This window comes from Hippoglossus hippoglossus, chromosome 10 (genome assembly GCF_009819705.1).
Source record: "Hippoglossus hippoglossus isolate fHipHip1 chromosome 10, fHipHip1.pri, whole genome shotgun sequence".
NCBI lineage: Eukaryota > Metazoa > Chordata > Actinopteri > Pleuronectiformes > Pleuronectidae > Hippoglossus > Hippoglossus hippoglossus.
Genome location: NC_047160.1, coordinates 7,685,358 through 7,703,403, shown reverse-complemented (window position 1 = coordinate 7,703,403; position 18,046 = coordinate 7,685,358). Strand labels below are relative to the sequence as shown.

General features: G+C 40.3%; 2 protein-coding genes across 2 annotated transcripts; both read right to left on the bottom strand.

Annotated features, from left to right (window-relative positions):
- Positions 1-426: 426 nt before the first annotated feature.
- fam122b (family with sequence similarity 122B) lies at positions 427-7,560 on the bottom strand. The gene is made up of 10 exons (XM_034599056.1): positions 6,542-7,560; positions 6,327-6,405; positions 6,171-6,224; positions 5,212-5,255; positions 5,035-5,089; positions 4,592-4,693; positions 3,976-4,061; positions 3,525-3,589; positions 3,014-3,113; positions 427-2,193 (listed from the first exon to the last, which is right to left on the bottom strand). Exons 1-10 carry the CDS (start codon positions 6,646-6,648, stop codon positions 2,055-2,057), a joined length of 831 nt encoding a protein of 276 aa, XP_034454947.1. The 5' UTR covers positions 6,649-7,560; the 3' UTR covers positions 427-2,054.
- Positions 7,561-8,411: 851 nt separating this feature from the next.
- hprt1 (hypoxanthine phosphoribosyltransferase 1) lies at positions 8,412-17,187 on the bottom strand. Its single transcript, XM_034599057.1, has 9 exons — positions 16,971-17,187; positions 13,027-13,133; positions 11,821-12,004; positions 10,383-10,448; positions 9,965-9,982; positions 9,804-9,886; positions 9,615-9,661; positions 9,420-9,496; positions 8,412-9,250 (listed from the first exon to the last, which is right to left on the bottom strand). Exons 1-9 carry the CDS (start codon positions 16,995-16,997, stop codon positions 9,203-9,205), a joined length of 657 nt encoding a protein of 218 aa, XP_034454948.1. The 5' UTR covers positions 16,998-17,187; the 3' UTR covers positions 8,412-9,202.
- Positions 17,188-18,046: the final 859 nt, after the last annotated feature.

Here is an 18,046-nt window from a genome sequence, read left to right as displayed (position 1 = left end):
ATCCCAGTGTAATCAGGTTTGACAGCTGAGAAGTCTTTGTTTACAGAGCAGTCGATACGGTTCAGACTGAGATGATCTTACTGTGGCCACAAGTGTATAGTTGATATTTCATATCAGTACGTGTGTAGTTGTACTTAAATCTTTCTGAGGACCATTTTGGGCATAGACCTTACAGAATGACAACATTTTGACCAGTCCTCACCTTTTCAAACGGCAGTTGAGGTCACAGAAAGGGGCTTGGGAATGAATTATGCCAATGAATGTCCTCACTAAGAGAAGTACAAGAATGTGTTGGGTTCAGGTAATAATGTGGGTGCTTAATGTTGGTGGATTTAATGTTCTCTGATGCCATGGAGATAAGGTGGTGTGTTCATACTTTGATCATAAAGAAATAATGTTGATGTATTTAAAAAACACTTTCACAAACATAAAGAAATAATTTATTTTGTCCTGATGTTCGCTACAATTGCGATCACAAAAGACACAAGCGTAGGCGAGATGTTGGCCAGCTTGAAAGAATACAGCCTTTCCATTACAGACGCAGTGTAGAATAAGAATATCTGCTAGATTCATGCCCTCAATGCTTCTTCAGATGACAAAATGGTTTATCTCAAATACCTTGTTGGCAGCAGGGCAAGCCAACTGCTTCTCCCCTGCACATTTTCTCAATTGTAAAAAAATAAACATTCAGTAGAAGGACTGCAACCAAAACTTTTCCTTAAATTGAAAAGGGCACACTTCCATAAAATGATTTACAATCACTTCCTTTTGTACATACACATGGAAGGCGATGGGGTTGAGCCGTGTAAGTTACACAAGAGACATGAATGAAGGGAAGTACAGGTTGAACCTCAATATGCAGCATTTCTTGGGCTCTTCAACAGAAAGCTAATATTTCAGTGTCATGTCTTCCCTTTGTAAGACTTACACACAGGCTGGAAACACGACAGGATTGAGGGTCCTGTGCAACAAAAAAAAAAAGCTTTTAATAAATGTAACAACACAGCAGAAACAGCAGTCTCTTCACTCACTATGGTGCCATTTTGATTTTACTGCCAATTCATTCAGGCAGTCAGCTGATTTGGTGTAAATGACAACACAAATGGGTCATTTTTTTTGCTGATATAGAAACCTATCACCATCCAATTCATATAAACTGTTTTCTCCATAAATAAAACAAACATTTTTGCCAGAAGAAAAAAAAAGAACATCATGTCCATCCTGAAAAGAACACAGGATACAGAGGAACCGTTAGTGTTGACAGACCATGTCCTTCCATCTGCGATTTACACTGAGCTGTTAAAGTTGCAGTGACGAACAGCGACGGGCACAAACAAGCCCAACTGAAAATTTCACCAGTTCACAGCCTGTCTCATAAAAATATTTTTGAATCTGCTGAACCCCAGAAGTAGTTTACGTTCTTTTAACAAAGAAAACCTTCGCTGTTGTGTGCCCACATTCACCTAACAGCCAAATTTAAAACTATGTACGACATCTGACAATGTTAATATGTACATAATTACAAACAAAGCAGGAAAAAACAATAAGTTAAATCTTTTCTTACAAAATCTGCAGACGGTGTACATACAAAAGGTCTGTAGACAAGTTTTCCAGCACAAAAAATATGGAGAAATGTACACATCCAAATAGTCTCTTTTCTTTTTGTCCAGTGCTCAATGTCTCTTTCCAGCGAGGGGAACTGGTGGGACAGTTTTACAGGATAGCCACTTTATAAAAAAAAGAAAATCACTATGAAGCCAAGCACCATCCAAGATCCTCAACTAGCAGCTGATGCTCTGTGACTTCGGTCATCCCCAGTTTCACTAGGTTCAACCTCTGTAAACACCAAACCTCGTCCATGGCTTTCATTTCCTTAATTCAAACATATCTAGACCCTCCAGAGAGCAGCCATGAAAAGCAAACGCAGTGAACATTATACTAAAACTAGCCGATGGTGAGGTGGAGGGTCTGAAAAGGAAACTGGTTCCCTGGGGAGAGGGGCGTTTCTTTCCCCCTATGCCAGTCCTTTTTAGTGTCTCTTTTCCACCCCCTTCTCATTTTGGGGACAAATCCTGGAGGGAAGCGAAGGGTGAGTTGCTGGATGAAGAGTGCGACACCCCCTCCATTTTGCCTGGGGAGTCGGTGGAGGAGCCGACGCTGCTGAGACTGACATCCAGTAAATCTGGAGAGTGACTGAAACGAAAGAAGTCTTGTTTGGAAATTTACCGAGACACTTTGTTCCTTTTCCAATTTATATAATACTTTAAAAACAATGCTGACATATACTGAACTCTCCAGAATGAGTTACTACATTTAAATGAGCATTTTACATAAACACAAAATGAGCTCCAACAGTAGACCTACTCATATTTCATATTATATGCCCACACATGACCAAAACAAGCCTGTTGACTGTATGCAATTTGCTCAAAAGGTAATATTCACAACTGGGTAAAAAATACAAAGACATTTTGCACAGTAGTAAGTATGCACTGTTTAAAAGGGCAGGTGTGCAATAAGGGAAAAAGCAAATGTAGTTGCAATATATCTAAAACCCAGTGGAGAGTAGTTATTCCCACAAATTGAAATCTTTAATTCAAAGTTATTGACACGAAAATCCTACTAATTCATTTTAACCATAACTCCTTAAGTTACGGTGGTTGCCTACATGTTTTTGTTTACAGCACATAGACACTGGCATCGGCCTTTGTGAAAAAGCTGTCAAATCATGTCGTCTTTCCAAGTTCTTCATTGGCGTCTTCTACATGTATGATCCTGAGATATTTGTATTCCTCCAGTTTTGCGTCTGTCTCGCGTTAGAAATGTCACCAACTCACTCACTGTGAATTTTCTACTATATTCTTACAGTTGCTAACTGACATTTTCCAGACATGTTACTAGGGTGTTGGAAGGAAAACGTCCGGCGCAACTGAATTGGACATTTGCGTTCTATACAGGCCCTCCAGAAAACTTCAGGAGTTCAGTGCAAGTCTGAAAGCAACTTGAGTCTTACCAAGAACTCAGATCTGACAGGTTGGAGATGTCGGAGGACAGCATGGTGGTGGTGCCCTGGAAGAGCCTCTTGGGTTGACTCTCCGTCTCCATCTCACCTCCTGAGTCAACAGAGCCGGACATTTAGAAATTTATGTGCACACACACTACGTGGTGAATCTGAAAGCCACATAATCTGATTCAATATAAAGCACAGATCTTATCAGATGACTTGTCAGTGTGCTATTTCAGTCTCTAAACCTTAAATCAAAACAAGAAAATTAAGTGAACTATTAGAGAAAAGCAATTAGAATATTTGAACATTTTAATTATTATTTAATAACTCTGCAACCATAAGCGCTTTGTGTAGGTTAAAGGTTTGAAGATGGTCCCTAAAAGTTTTTCATTAATGTCACAAAATGTAATACCTTATTGGCTCTGTGCATAGCAAAAACACCATTTACATACTTTTTACCTAGAAACAAATATCCTGAACATGATGTCTCTCTCTAGAAGCATGTCAGGTATCTCACCTTTGCGTTTCATTGGCCCCAGTATGCTGGCTCTGATGCAGTTGATAGGGCTTTGACTGCGTCGGCTGAGGAAGACAGAAACTTGCATGTTGTCAAACCAGTATATTTTTTGTAATAGAGACACAATCAGTGGCAATCAGTAAAGTTACACAGGGCCCAAGAAAAGAATCTGTCATCTTCAGATGTATCATACGGATATATTTATAGTTTACTATGGCATGTACACAAATTATTGAAATAAATTATCTTAAAGTGCACAGACATCGTATCATTTTCTGCTAAGAATCCAATTTAGTGCCACAGGAGGGAAATTACAGTTGTACTGGATCCAGCTGGTTTCAGTACTGGCTCACAGAAAACCGAAATTTTCATCAAAATTAGAAAAAGGACTTTAACTATAGTGATTATGAAGTTGTTAACGCAAAGTATTACTCAAAAACTTGGTCCTCACCTGAAGCGCCGTGTCGGGCTGGGTATTGAGCTGGGTGTTAGGCCATTGCTGCTTACAAGGATTTGTAATGAAGGAGAGAAACACTGCTGCTCGGAGGGAAGGGAAACAGAAGACAAAAGATATCAGCATTGACACATCAAACTGAACAGATGCATTTTATTAATTTGATCCAGATTAAGGAAATAATCAGATCGTTTCTGTAATTATAGTTAATGCCCTGTATATCTAATTAACATACAGGTTATTTGTTCATCATTTGAAGTTCTGTGACATCTATAAACATTTCCCTCAAAAATGCAGCAAAACATATATAAGTATTTCTAAAGTACACTGATGTAGCTTAAAATAAAAAAAGCTCATTTTATTATTGAGGCAGCAGCATACCGTAAGAAATCAATTTAATCAAATCCAATAGGAATAAAGTTCCTGTGTTTTGGGGGGTTTCCAATAAATTGCTTCCTGCAGGCTAACAGGCACACAGACTTCCATTCATTAGCCTGATTGCAGCGTGTTCTGACAATCAGGTTACCACAGACCGTGAAAGTACTTTAACTTTGTTCCTTCACTGAATAATCAGGTTAGGGTGTGCATGTAAACATACTGAAGTCAGATGTACCTTTTTTCCAAGCCCTCTGGTTGGGGATGGGGCCGGCGACACAGGCACAAAGTCGATGCGCTTTGGAGACGATGATACCGACTTCTCCAAATCATTGTCACTCTGGAAACACAATATCACTGCATACGTTTATCTTTTCTCAATTTAAAACTAGAGTAATATAGAGTTAGGTTGTAAAAATCATTAAGAATGTGGGAGTATTATACTACCAACTCAGTCTGACCTTGAAGGACTGGTGGCCCTGTTAACTCCCGTACGTTTGAAGTGTTTATCTAGCATGTTTGTACAAGTCCACTCTATGGTAAACAGAGAGGCTGACCATGGCCTGAGGCCAAAACATGCAGTGGGAAGATACAGTAGAGGCGACTTTCAAGGATACGCAGCAAAAGAACATATAAACACCAATGGGGGTTGGACAAGCTGTAATGAAGAGTTGTTTTTACCAGACTAAGGCTTTCTTCCCAGGACTGGCTCATCTGCATGGCAGTTTGAACTTCCCTGCGTGCACAAAAACACACAAGGAATTTGATTATGACTTAGCATTTTAACTACAACTGAATAGCATTTCAAAAGGAAAAATCTATCCATCCACCAACTGCACAGATAAATAAAGAACTTACCGCTCGTGAGCAGTTTCTCTGTTCATCACATCTACACCCTCCTCCTGCAAGAGCACACAAGAGGGTTAACGGATACAAAGTCTGAGTTTATTATTTTAACTCTGAATACTGAACAACATGCTTTTAACAGTTGAGATGTTCCGATACCAGCATCAGAAAAATGCCTTTGAAACTGCTGAAAATGTTGGGCCGGGCATCGTCAAGTGTGCACATCTATGTATCGATCTGATCTAATACTATGTCTTTAAAATATATTTGTTTTTCCCTTATAAAACTGCACATTTTTTCTTATCCCCTGGAATCACTTCTTTGCCACCTCAAAACAGCAGGTGTGATGTACTGCCATTGGCAAGAACTGTTTTTAGAGCCGTGAAGAAGTGAATTCTGGTAGTGTAGCATTACCCAGAGCTTATTAAAATGTCTGCAAACTAACCCTAAAATAATCGTTCATTAGTCGTAATCGAGGTAAAAGTCTGAAATAATCGTGATATTGATTTTAGGTCATATCGGCCGCCCCTCAAAAGAGCAATAATATTTATAAATTGCACTTTAACAGCTATTTAAAGGGTTTACTTTACAGGGTTAGTAGGGTACAGCTGCTACTATACAGGGAATATGGCATCGGAACATTTCTACTATGAACAGTGTTCACTCTCAAGTCACTGCAATCAAACTAATTCAGACTCAAAAGGTAAATCATAAATCACACAAAAAAATGTTTGCACTTCACGTATGGAGAAGACGGGAAGATGACACAACAAGGACCAGTTCCTCTGTTGGAGCCTGATACTACCAGTTGATCAACCCTGTAAGATCGACGGCCCTGTGAACTCCAAACATTGGTGCTCTAGCATGTTTTGGGAATCACCGTCACTCCCTATGGCTGGAGAGGGGGGACAGTGGTCTCACATGCTCCATCTCAAAATGAAACCCACCCTAGATACAGTGACTTTTCTTACTTGTTTGATCTGGTGAAGTCTGGTGCTGGGGACACGAATAGGCGATGAAGGCACCTGTAGAGAAGGACGTGAGCGGAGGGGAGAGCATTCAATACTCAATTATTCACACATTCATTAATTGTGTTAACATGCATTTCAAATCAGAGTAATATATACCATGTTGGGCCTGTTGACAACTGTAGTGCTGTTTCTCCGGCTGCGCAGGACCTCTCTCTGGAACACTTGGGAGTTATCACTGCAAGGACACATTTACACACACCAACCCGATGTCATCAATCTTTATACTTTTGAGGACAAGGTGATGCATTTGCTGCAGTGTGAATGAAAAGGATACTGCAGTAAATTATAACAGCTATGTGATCATGTAAAACCTTAAGCCATTGATCATGGGTGCACTGTTGGATCTCCTCAAGTGTCCATCGGTCTGAACTAACGAAGATGGAATTTCCAGATCCAGCTCCATCTTCTCTTGGGCCATGCCTCCCGAGTTGCTCCTTTTGCTAGCTAACGCTGCCCGTCAACAATTCCTCAAAATGCTCAATCGGCTCGGCCACGTTACATTGTTGCTCTGCAAACTTCGCTAACTTTACGTGTGAAGAGGAAACATCAGGAATCAGGCGACAGGGCGGACGTGAGAGCAGCTAGCTAACGCGGTGTGGAGCAGATAACCCACAGCAAGGCCCCGTCGTCTGTATGAAGGAGGTTAACACTGGCTGTTAACCACCATAACGTTATCGCTACACTTCATCATACAATGGCTGCATGGTCAGTCTCCACTACCAACATTGTCTGCAATGTTATGACCAGTCATGAACTTTCCTGATGGATGGTTAGCATGCCATAGCTACATACCGCACAATGCCCGGTAACAGCTAGCTACCGACCCGTGAGAGCGCTGGAGCGAGGCGGCAGAGGCTGGCGACTCAAACCCCGCTCAGCTGCTACAGCATGATAGCGCGCTCACTGAGCTAACGTTAGCCACACTAGCCTCTCCGTAACTCTGAGAACAAAATGAATGTTCGCCACAAGACTAACGTAGTTAACGAAGCGACGCTGCTGCTACACTCGTCCCCATAAGTACGAGTCTTCCCTCTGGCTAACACAGCCAAGCAAGCTAACTTAAGCTAGTCGATGTTACAGCCAACCGCCCAGCAACCTAGCCTGCTGAGCTAACTAGCTAAATTAGCGTTAACTCCAATGGCCACAATGCCATGTCCAGAGAGAGTCCGGGTCAGCATATCAATAAACGCTCCTGTCGCATCAGCCCGGTAGCTGGCGGGGATAGCAGACTTTTAAAAACAAGTTTGTTCCAAGTAGTACACACTCTATAATGTGTTATTTTCGTTTCTGCAGGGCGCCACCAAGAATGAGCTGGATCACAGAGCAGCTAACTGTGCTAGCAGTAAACTTCACGCCCCTTTTAACGTTAGCAGACCTGTCCAATCAAACCCCTCATCCACCGGCGTGCTCAGGCGGGATGTGGCGGCCTGCAGCCTCTGGTTCCTGGGTAGGCTCCTCTCATTCACCGTGCATGTAATGTATGAATGATGAAAGGTCTCCTTACTCCTGATCCGAGAAATCCTGCTGGAAAAGGCAGCTTTGAATTAATTTACCTTGTTCATTGACACCTGTCCTGTGCAGAGAGTGGATGAGGATGAGGGGCTGATGGTTACTCAGATATGAGCAGCCAACCACCTCACTGTCCATGTTGTAATACTGACTGCTAACAACATCACAGTAGTCTTCAATGTGATGTTTTCAAGAACATCTATTCAACTGTCACAAAGAAGTGTGTTATTATTAGTTAGAACACAAGAAATGGAAGCTTTGATCAACATTTGACAGTTAAAGGCAGAGTTTGATTAACTATTTAACTTATAAAAGCATAGAATTTAAATTAAAGAAATTGCAATTCCTTATTCAAAGTTTTGATTTGCAAAATCCTCCAAACTCTTTCAACGTAAAATAATCAAGGAAATGTATCAAACAATTTCAAATAAGCTCCTATGAGGACACATAAACGCTCAGCATGAGAAAAATTTGCAATTGTTTAATTCAGTTATTTGTGTCATTTTCCTTGAGCATTAGGTAATGCAGATACAATCGACAACATGTACTCTGTGTGTCCCTAATCACACACTGCACACTTGCATTCCCACTGTTTCCCAGATATTATTTCAACGTTCAAAGTAGTTGGTGTTAAGGTGTATAAAAAGCTTTTCTAGTAAAATCCACAGGTCGCAGGAGAGGTGAGAAGTGTCAACATTTAATGGCTGGTATAGCAAACTTAAGTCAACATGGCATCACAGAGCATATGATATGGTTGAATTAAAAAAAGTTTAATTCCATGATAGGTACATGTAGATGAATTATTTGATGAGTCAGTGATTTTTGACTGCCCCTTTACAAATCTCAAAAATAAAAAAATAATTGTGTTTTTACGTTAAATACAATTACTGATACATTGGTGTTAATTTAGACTCTTAAATAAGATGATGTCATCTTCAGCATGCCAATGGGTTTTAATACAGACAGAGGCCAACATCTGTGTTACTTTTCTACACTGAATCTTAAGAAAATGTTCTCAAACAGTTACATAGAAAAGGATTTTGTCCCAAAATATACAAACAGATGTTAAGAGAATGTAACATTGTCTTCTCGAGTGCCAGTATTGATTGCCCACTGGTAAAAACATAATTAAAATAAAAGCATTACATTATAAAATAGAATAAAGGTGGTCAAATCTTACGGTACTACAACAATTGTGATACTGTACTTAAAATTAGCAGCATTGCTTTGAATAAATTAATCAATCGCTTAGAAAAATAATCAGTGTGGGGACAAAGCTGGGCTTCGTGCTGTTTGATGGGTTTGTGGTTCTTTCAAAGGCAAATCAGGCTGAAAACAGCAAATACAGTGAGTCCTTGGTGACCCGAGTACTTTTTCTGACACAAATGTGAAGTAATAACATATAAAATGGACCGCAAAAGAAAATGATATAACCATACATTTAATTTGTTTTGAAATGCTCTTCATGCCTTGTACTTCTCCTTCCCTGTTTCACTAATGACGCAGATATGCTGAAACAGAAAAGGATTAATTTAGTACCGCAGCATATTATTGATTTACATTATACGTTTAGAGTCTCTTAGCCTGGTCATAATTATTATATATGTAAAAAGACATTTATTAGCATGAATTATGAGATACTTGAGTCATTATCTTTCTTTGTGTATCTCAAATACTTACATTTAGATCTCTAAAGTACTCGTTGTAGTCCAGCGCGTATCCCACCACAAATTTGTCAGGGACCTCGAATCCAACAACTACAAAGAAAACAGGTGAATGCATCACTTTCTCATCTCCTTTTGGGCAAACACACTGTAACATATAGTCAAGAAAAACAACTGTAAGATTAACAGAAAACATTTGTCTTGAACTCACAGTCTGGTCGGTAGCCAACACTTCTTGGAGTTCTCTTCACCAACAAACTAAGACAGAATCCAGGTTGATTATCAATCTTATAAAAATGCTTTATAGCTGCATGAAAGACTGATAAGAAACATGATTCCTTTTGTCGCATAAGATACAGTAGTTAGTATTTTAAAGGAAGTTATGAGCAGATGAAGTTACCTGGCTACTTTAACCATTTTGGGATTGTACTGCTTGAGGAGCTCCAACAAGGTCTTCATCGTCTTCCCTGTGTCGATAATGTCCTTGAAACACAAAGAAGAGCATTTTAGTGATGCTGGAATTCAAAGTTTCCTACTTCAATATAATGAAACAGTACTTACCTCCACAATCAGGACATTCTGTGTAAAGAGGAAAAAAAAAAACATTATTTCAGAGAGGAGCAGTACACTGGGCACATGACACCCTCATGTGCGATTGACCCATTGTCTGTATTTAAAGATGAGTGTTAGAAGTTAGAAGCCAATAGTGTTACTGGCAGCTGACAAACAAAACAAATCTGTTTAGCTTAGTTTGAGTGTAGCACAGTCATTATCATCAAATATCACCATCAATATGTTTATAGTCCAATTAAAACTTGTTTCCAAAATTATTAATCAAGTAAATGCCTTTCAGCAGCATTAGTCAGGATGGAAAACGAGCAGTAATGTCTGCTTCCTTTTTTAAGTTTATACAAATTAGAGCCAATATTATGTGTCAACCGGGTTGTATCAGTCGTAATAATGCCTCCATATGTCTTACCTTGCCCGTCAGTGTACACAAGTCATCTCCACCGATAACTTTGATTTCACCTGTTGACTGGTCGTTCTGTAGAGACAAGAATAATGTGAAGACAACAATGAAGTGCTACCGACTTCACGTTGTGACTTATACATGTACATCAAAGACCAAACCACACAGAAAGGGCTATATCTGTTGCATATTGCATAATTCTGTTATATATATATTTCAGTCCTTAGAAAACATGAACAAAGCAGATTTTCTTATTTTCTTAAATAAATAGAGAAACTAGTAGCGAGTAGTAAAAATTGCTCCATAATGGTGCTAGTGGTCAAGATCTCCATAGGTAACTGTAAGTCTATACAAACCTACTAAATTATTAAATAAAAGACAGAATATTTAGTGATATGATTAAAAAAAGGAATTATGGATGCACGAAATATATTGGTCCGATATATTATTAGCTCAATAGTGGGAATTTGATATTATTATTTATTTATTTGAATCGGAAATTATAGCCGATAAACCCAGCGCCAGCTAATTTCGCCAGCTAATGGCACATTTCGAGCCCCGCTACACTCTGCCAAGTCGCCGCTACTTTTCAGATTTGTCCCTGCCTGCACTATATGATGTGGTCGCCGCTCACATTCATAGTCTGATAGATGCCAACGTAAGCGACGTTAGTTTTACCACGGACATATGGAGCTCAGACGTCAGTCCATGTATGGTTAGTTTGACGGCTCAGTGGCTGGATGATAATTTCAATATGAAACGGACATTGTTGCATGCAGTCGCATACAGCAGCCTGTCAGTTCTATAAGAGCCTTCATTTTGTAATTAAAGATGCACTTTATATTTTGTTTCAACTAATTTTGATTAATAATTGACATTTCTGTTCAGAGATATTGTCAAAGCATTTCATATATTTTGAATTTTTATGCAAAACATTTGATAAGATTTATGTTATATGAAGCCCAAAGTATAGAGAAACCTTCTTTACTCTCATGCACTAAAAGTACATAAGCTATCCTCAACCTTTTTCCTTTTCTTTATTGAGCATAATATTCCATGTGCTTTCGTCAGTTTTTAATCAGGCTTTCAGTTCTATAATTGCCTTTTTGAGTGGACATTATTGTATCTGAATTACTATTTTAATACATTGACATGTCTTATTTGAGATGTCAAAATATTTCATTTAAAGTCTTTTGAAGGAGAAATGTTCCTACTCCACTTAAAGATGTCTGAAGTTTTCTGATGTACTTCACTAAAAAACTAAACGAACACTCAGAACTGAGTCAGAACTTTTCTTTCTTGTTAACAGTGAAAAATTAATTCATCCATATTTTCTTACTATATTTTTAAATTTGACCCCCAGGTGTGCATAAACTACAGGTTTTGAACTTCTTTTCAAGAAAAGTGAAATTGTTGTGACAATAAAAGAGTAATATTGATGGTTTACACAGTAGCTCTTGAGGCGAATGAAGTCCACTGTCATTGGGATGGAGCGGTCACTGTTCCTGTTCAGGGCCTTGATATAGTCCAGCAGGTCTGCAAAGAACTTGTAGCCCCCTTTGAGCACACAGAGGGCCACAATGTGATGGCCCCCCATTTCTTTCATGATCTCTTTGGCCAGTCTCTCTGTCCTGGGGTCACGTGGGAGGGAGAGGAAAACAGACAGAGAGATAGTAAGAGACAGAGGGAAAGAGAGAGAGAGAGCGAGAGCGCGAGAGAGAGAGAGAGAGAGAGAGAGAGAGAGAGAGAGAGAGAGAGAGAGAGAGAGAGAGAGAGAGAGATGGGGGCGGGGAGGATAGTCAGCTCAGTTTTCTGCAACTGTCAGCAGCAGTTTCCATTTCCTCACCATTTGTGTCAGCAGACATAGCTGTTATTACTAAACACTCCAAAGTACAACGCCCATAGAGATCCGGTTAACAGAAATTAACACAGAAAAAAAAGGAAAAGATGATGAGTTGATGAGTTCCTGTTTCTAAGTCTTTTTTTACACTACTGGGAAAAATGCGTCATCATCAACCCTCCCACTGGCTCGCTGTGAATCCAGCGGGGGATCCCCTGCTGTGTTCTCACATCGATTCTCCCGACTTTCTGCTGACTTTATATCAGGGGGAAATTTGCGTGCACCCATGCACCTCCTCCAGAAAAAGTGGGGAGAATCTCCGGAGTTCAGTGCATGTCTGAAAGCAGCAAAGGATTTACTGATTTCACGTTCAGGTTTTGTAATGCTCTCTCTCAAATACTTGCGCTCGCACTCAAATATACCCTGCTTGCATCTGCTTCAGCTCCTCCCACTCTCTTCTTGTTTTTCTTCTTTGCAACAAGTCTGTCAAAATTCCGCAACCAATATGGTAGGGAAATTTCATTCGTCATCACTACACCTGGTATTCTATTGGTAGGGTAATCACAAAGAATTAGAAAATCTGAATGTGAAATCAATAAGTCCTCCTCTCCAACTGAAAGACCACAATCTTGAAATAAGGTAGGGGGGGGGGGGGGGGGACATACACTTCAGTAACCCATCTGTTACTGAACCTATGGCTGGGAGTTAATCAACAGAACCAATAATTCAAATTACCTACGTTTTATTTGATCCTGAGAATTAATCACATTTTTTAAAACTCCGCTACAAGCCAATAAAAATGTTACACCCCACCTGTCCAAGATGAGTCCATGTGGGATGTAGACCCTCTCCAGGTCAGAGGCATAGTGCTTTGGTATGCAGAAAAGGTCCAGGTCATACCCCTGCTCCTCATCACTGATCTGAAATAAAACACGACACAAAGGGGTTAAAGAAATTCTCTGGGAGTATTACCTAACATGGGACAAGGAGCATTCATCTGATACAGGGTAGTACGAGGGGGCAGTGGGTGGAGTCTGTAGTGATCTATGTTCAACTCCCTCCATATGTTTCACAGTTAGAGGACAGTGTGTGATTTTGCAGAACAAATATCCAGGATCTCCGCCCAGATCTACACTGAGGCAGTAGATACGAACCTAAGATTCTTAGAGAGAGGAATCTTTCCATTATACTCGGTCATGATTAAAATCTCCCATCACCACAACAGATCATCTCCTTCTAATTACATGTCTTTCCAGTAATTTCACACCTAGCCTAATTCTGTAAATATTTTTTTTCCTGTGCTTTTTTGTGAAATCGAATTTTCCGCTCCGAAATGAACTGCATGCCACATGAACCCAGTCAGCATAACTGGTATCATGTGACATCGGGAAGCTGGTGCAGAGCTGGACATGCTGTGGGAATAAATAATGTGAGTGACCACAGGCAAATTCACAAGTCAACAAAGTCTTGTTACTTTGCTTAACTCGGAGTTGCCAAGTGTACATCCTCTCATTGCATGAGGTTAAAGCAGAATAAAGCATTTCGCCTTGTGTCTGCTCAAAGGGAAAAAACAGGTCCATCTGGTCAGGCTAAATCCATTCAGTTACAAATAATAGAGACTGATACCAACCAGATGTCCATGTGTTCGCCGTTAGTCATATGATTGTTGCCTGTTATTTAAGGTTTGAACCAAAAACATGATAAAGAACACAATGAACTATGAGTTTTTAGCTAAAGGTGTATTTTATCATTTGTGTCAGTAGGGTTGCAAAGGGGCGGAAAATGTCCGGTAAATTTCCGGAAACTTTCCGGAAACTTTCCATGGGAAGTTAAGCTCGGGAATTTTGGAAATTTTGACACTTTTTTTGCAAATGTTAGCTTATAACAGGTAACTTAAATGTAGTAGAAAACAAGACTAGGCAAGCCTAGCTCAGCTGGAACCTGGATGCAGCTAGGTGGGAACATTGTCTGCCAGAAACGTAAACCTATGACTTTCTGTTGTTTTTGAACGTCTTTGTCATTACCTAGCATATTGATTACTTGTTACACTGAAGCCATGTTCATTTTAATACCAAGTTTATTTGTATACAGTAGGCTAACTTTTTACAGCAGTGAGAGTAGGATGTATGTATGTCCACACAAAAGTACACCATCACCTCGATTACTCGCGGCTGTTGGGGTCCATCAAAAAAGCGAGAGTTGGGCTACTTATCAAAAATAAAAGTAATTACCGCAAATTAAAGGCTGAGCAATAAAAACATCATTCAAAACTCTATTTTAAAGATGTATGGAATGCAGCACACTTTGTGTTTCTTTGAAAAGGATGTAGCTAAATTGACAGAATTAATGGATTGTTTTATTTTTCTCTCAACCCGACATGATCAAATGCGTCAAATGAGAGTCCGAAGTCCTCTTGTCCGAGAAAGCACGCTGTATCCATTATTGATTGAACGCAAACAGGTGACTGTATTTATAGTCCATAGGAACAAAATTGTCTTGCTGGCAAGTGGCTAACGTTAGCAATTCTAGATCTTGCAGCATGATCTTGGTTAAAACAACCAAGATCATGGTTGATCATGGTCGATGACATCATCAACATCGCTTTCTCCTCCGCTGAGCCACAGGAGATATTTAAAACTACTTCCCCTTTGCACTTTACATCCATTTCCTCTAAAGTAAAAATATATTCAGAAACCACCAATACTCATCTCCAACATACTGTCACATAGAGGAAACTGCTGAGGTCAGATTTTCATATTTAAGTCCATCGTTCCTGCAGGTTTTGATAAGTTTTCACTGACCGGGTTCTATCCTGAGATCCACATAGAGACGGTAGAGTTCTACTCACAAATGGATTAAGTCAAAAATGTCATTTTAAAATTTTTTATTAGAAATGTTTGCATGCATGTCTGCTTATGACAAAACAAAATGTTTATATTTATGTCTGTATATGACAAGGTAAATACAGTTAGTATAAATTACCCCAAAGTTTCCAGTTTATTCCCATTAATTCCCGTATATTCCCGTTAATTCCCATGGAAAGTTTCCAACTTTGAATATTCCCGGAATTTTGCAACCCTATGTGTCAGTCAGTCTGAAGTTCAGACTGAATGACGATGAAACATTGGATTTCAAGTTCTGGAAATGTCCTGAAAAATAGAGCATAGGTTATTCATTAATAGAGGCCATCACTGGTTAGTGATTCTATGTCTTATCTATAATACATGGTACAGAATGCACACAGGACCTAGTGCCCTCACTCAAAACTGAGCTGACCGGCTGACACACATACTGTACATGTATGTATTTCTGTTTTTGAAGTGTAGAAATTCATGTTCAGTTTGGGACACCTTAGAAAAATAAGAGTTTTGTGAGGAACATATGTCAGTGTTGTGGCTTAGAAGAATCCAATCAACATAACATTATGTTACACATTAAGTAAATTATGAGAGACAGAGCACAGCTACAGTACATCTCTGTTATCCCCTGGCAATCATGATACAATCCAATTATCATGTCCTCATAAAAACTCCTAATATAGAGAAAATTGGGGTCAAAATGTTTACAAATGTGCAATAAATGAGCTACAGCTAAAAAAAAGATCTGACAATGTGTGAAACAGTTTGGTTTTCACACATGTATTTACTGACTGTGAATTGTGCGTGTGAAGATCGCTTGATAAACATGAGTCAGTTTACATTTGCTTGTGGAGTTGTGACTGTGAGACTCTTTTCAAGGTCTCCAACTATCCACAAATACATGCTGCGTTTAAATACTGGGAGAAAACAAGGACATCTGGGCCTTTGGCGAAGTCATGTGTAATTTCAAAGTGGACATCGTGTTTTTTTAAATAGATAGAATAACTTATCTCACCCCTCATTTAAAAACACAAACATTTACAAACTATAACTGGATTCAATAAACTGCTTCTCAGTGGTGGACTTTTCTGTTCTGCAGGGGAAATATGCAGCAAAGGCAAAAAAAACCGATGTTGCCTAGATCTAACGTTAACCACCGTGGTGTTAAAAACTGTTGACGATCAGATAAGACATGGAGGTTACAAATGTGAGACTATGAACCTCGCCTTGAAGAAAGCTTAGAGAGAGATTCTCCATATTTTCACTAAATTCCTGTGAGATCATGTCATTTGATCCCACAGACACACAACTACCAGGCAAACATAACCCAGTGTTGTTTGGGTTTGGGTTATCTCCTTTTGACTATTGTGTAATATTTGTTCAGTTGCAGTCACAGAGGTGAGCTGCCCCACCCCTCCCCTCCCACTCTGAAAACCTCAGTTATTTCCATGGTTATAAATAAACATAAAGCTGAGCACTGTAAAGGAGACAGACTGCATAGCGCCCCCTGGTTAGCAGCTCGTTCGTTGTCCTCCTGTGTAATAATGTGTTTGTAATGTGTATATCAACGTGTAACTATGCTCACATATAACCCGCACAGTCAGACACACTAACCCGCACATGTGTCCGTGACAGACGTCTTCTGCGTCACGGACACTGCGCGTGGAGGGCGCGTTTCTGTGACGGTCTCCACAGCCGCGGGCCATGCTACATGTGAAAAACGCACATTTATTTTCCGCCAAGGCGACACACGCACGCCAGTGATTCATTACCGACAGAGAACAGAAAACAGTGGAAGCTGTATTTTTTTATCACGCGTGGCTTTCCTGTAAATGGCGCGTTGTGCACCTCGTTCCACCTTCTGCTGTTAATGTTCCGGTTGCTGCGGAGGAGACTCACCACCACGCAGGAGCTGGATGTCGCCATGTCCGGGTCGCTCCCTGTCGGTCAGCTGTACGCGGTCTGTGTTCAGATGAGGAAGACTACGATGTTTTCCACGATGTTCCCCTTGTGACAGGAGCACACACACACACTCAAACACACATGGAGGTACAGAGCGGAGTCGTCACAAAGGGTTTTTTCTGTCTTGTTCCGGAATGTGTGCGTGTAGGTGGTGACGTAGGAGAACGGCGGGCAAATCAAAGGTGAAAGAGCCGGGCTAGCCCCGCCCCGCCGCGCCTAGAGGCGCTGCCTGTGACTGTCACCAACAGACTGTTTATAAAAAGGTGAAGGAGAAGGTGAAGAAAATAGAAAATAAAAAACAAGTACACAATCGTTCATGACAATTCACGTACCAACCCCCTAGCAGACCAATGTGTATCATAAGATGAAAAGTGTTCACCCGGGTGTCATGTTTCCATTTCTGACTAGCAGCGCCACGGCGCGCCGCGCCAAGAAAAGCCATGCGCCTCCTGTTCGCCCCCCTGTTGTACAATTGTGCCGTTCACACAGTCTATTTTTTCCGTTCGCCGCGAGCATATCGTGCCAGGAAACACACTGAAAAATGATTTTAAACGATATAAATGACATATTTTATATGACATAAATTATCAAATATGCATCCCATACTTTGTATGCATCCCATACTTTGTATTCCCCTTCTGTGCACATCCACTACAAGCACACAAGCAGATAGACAGAGAGAGAAAGAGAGGGGTGGGGGGGGGCTATGAAGACCATCATTTACCCCCGAACCCCGACATTCAACGGGTACAACAACAAGCGGAGAAAGCAGAATCGCGGGCTGACCGGCGCAGAGAAATGCGCGTCCCGTGTGAACAGCCAGGCGGTTGCGCGCTTGAGAATGGCGCGGCGCGCCGTGGCGCTGCGCTTCCGCGTCCGGTGTAAACCCGGCGTAAGAAGTCATTAAAAACCAGCCTTTATCTCCAATATTTAGCGAAAAAACTTTTAAAATATGAAGACTTCTAAACAGAGTTTTTTTACAGCTGTTCTAGTTCTGGAAGCGGGGATTGTAG

What these genes read in the sequence shown, in the direction of transcription:
- fam122b (XM_034599056.1), bottom strand. Translation starts at nt 6,648, where the DNA reads ATGGCCCAAGAGAAGATGGAGCTGGATCTGGAAATTCCATCTTCGTTA. An exon ending in CCAGAGGGCTTGGAAAAAAG is followed by an intron (nt 4,062 to 4,591) that starts GTACATCTGACT and finishes CCCTCCGAGCAG; the next exon opens with CAGTGTTTCTCTCCTTCATT. An exon ending in CTGTCAGATCTGAGTTCTTG is followed by an intron (nt 2,194 to 3,013) that starts GTAAGACTCAAG and finishes CTTTCGTTTCAG; the next exon opens with TCACTCTCCAGATTTACTGG.
- hprt1 (XM_034599057.1), bottom strand. Translation starts at nt 16,997, where the DNA reads ATGGCGACATCCAGCTCCTGCGTGGTG. An exon ending in CATGGACTCATCTTGGACAG is followed by an intron (nt 12,005 to 13,026) that starts GTGGGGTGTAAC and finishes ACGTGACCCCAG; the next exon opens with GACAGAGAGACTGGCCAAAG. An exon ending in TTCGCCTCAAGAGCTACTGT is followed by an intron (nt 10,449 to 11,820) that starts GTAAACCATCAA and finishes TTGTCTCTACAG; the next exon opens with AACGACCAGTCAACAGGTGA.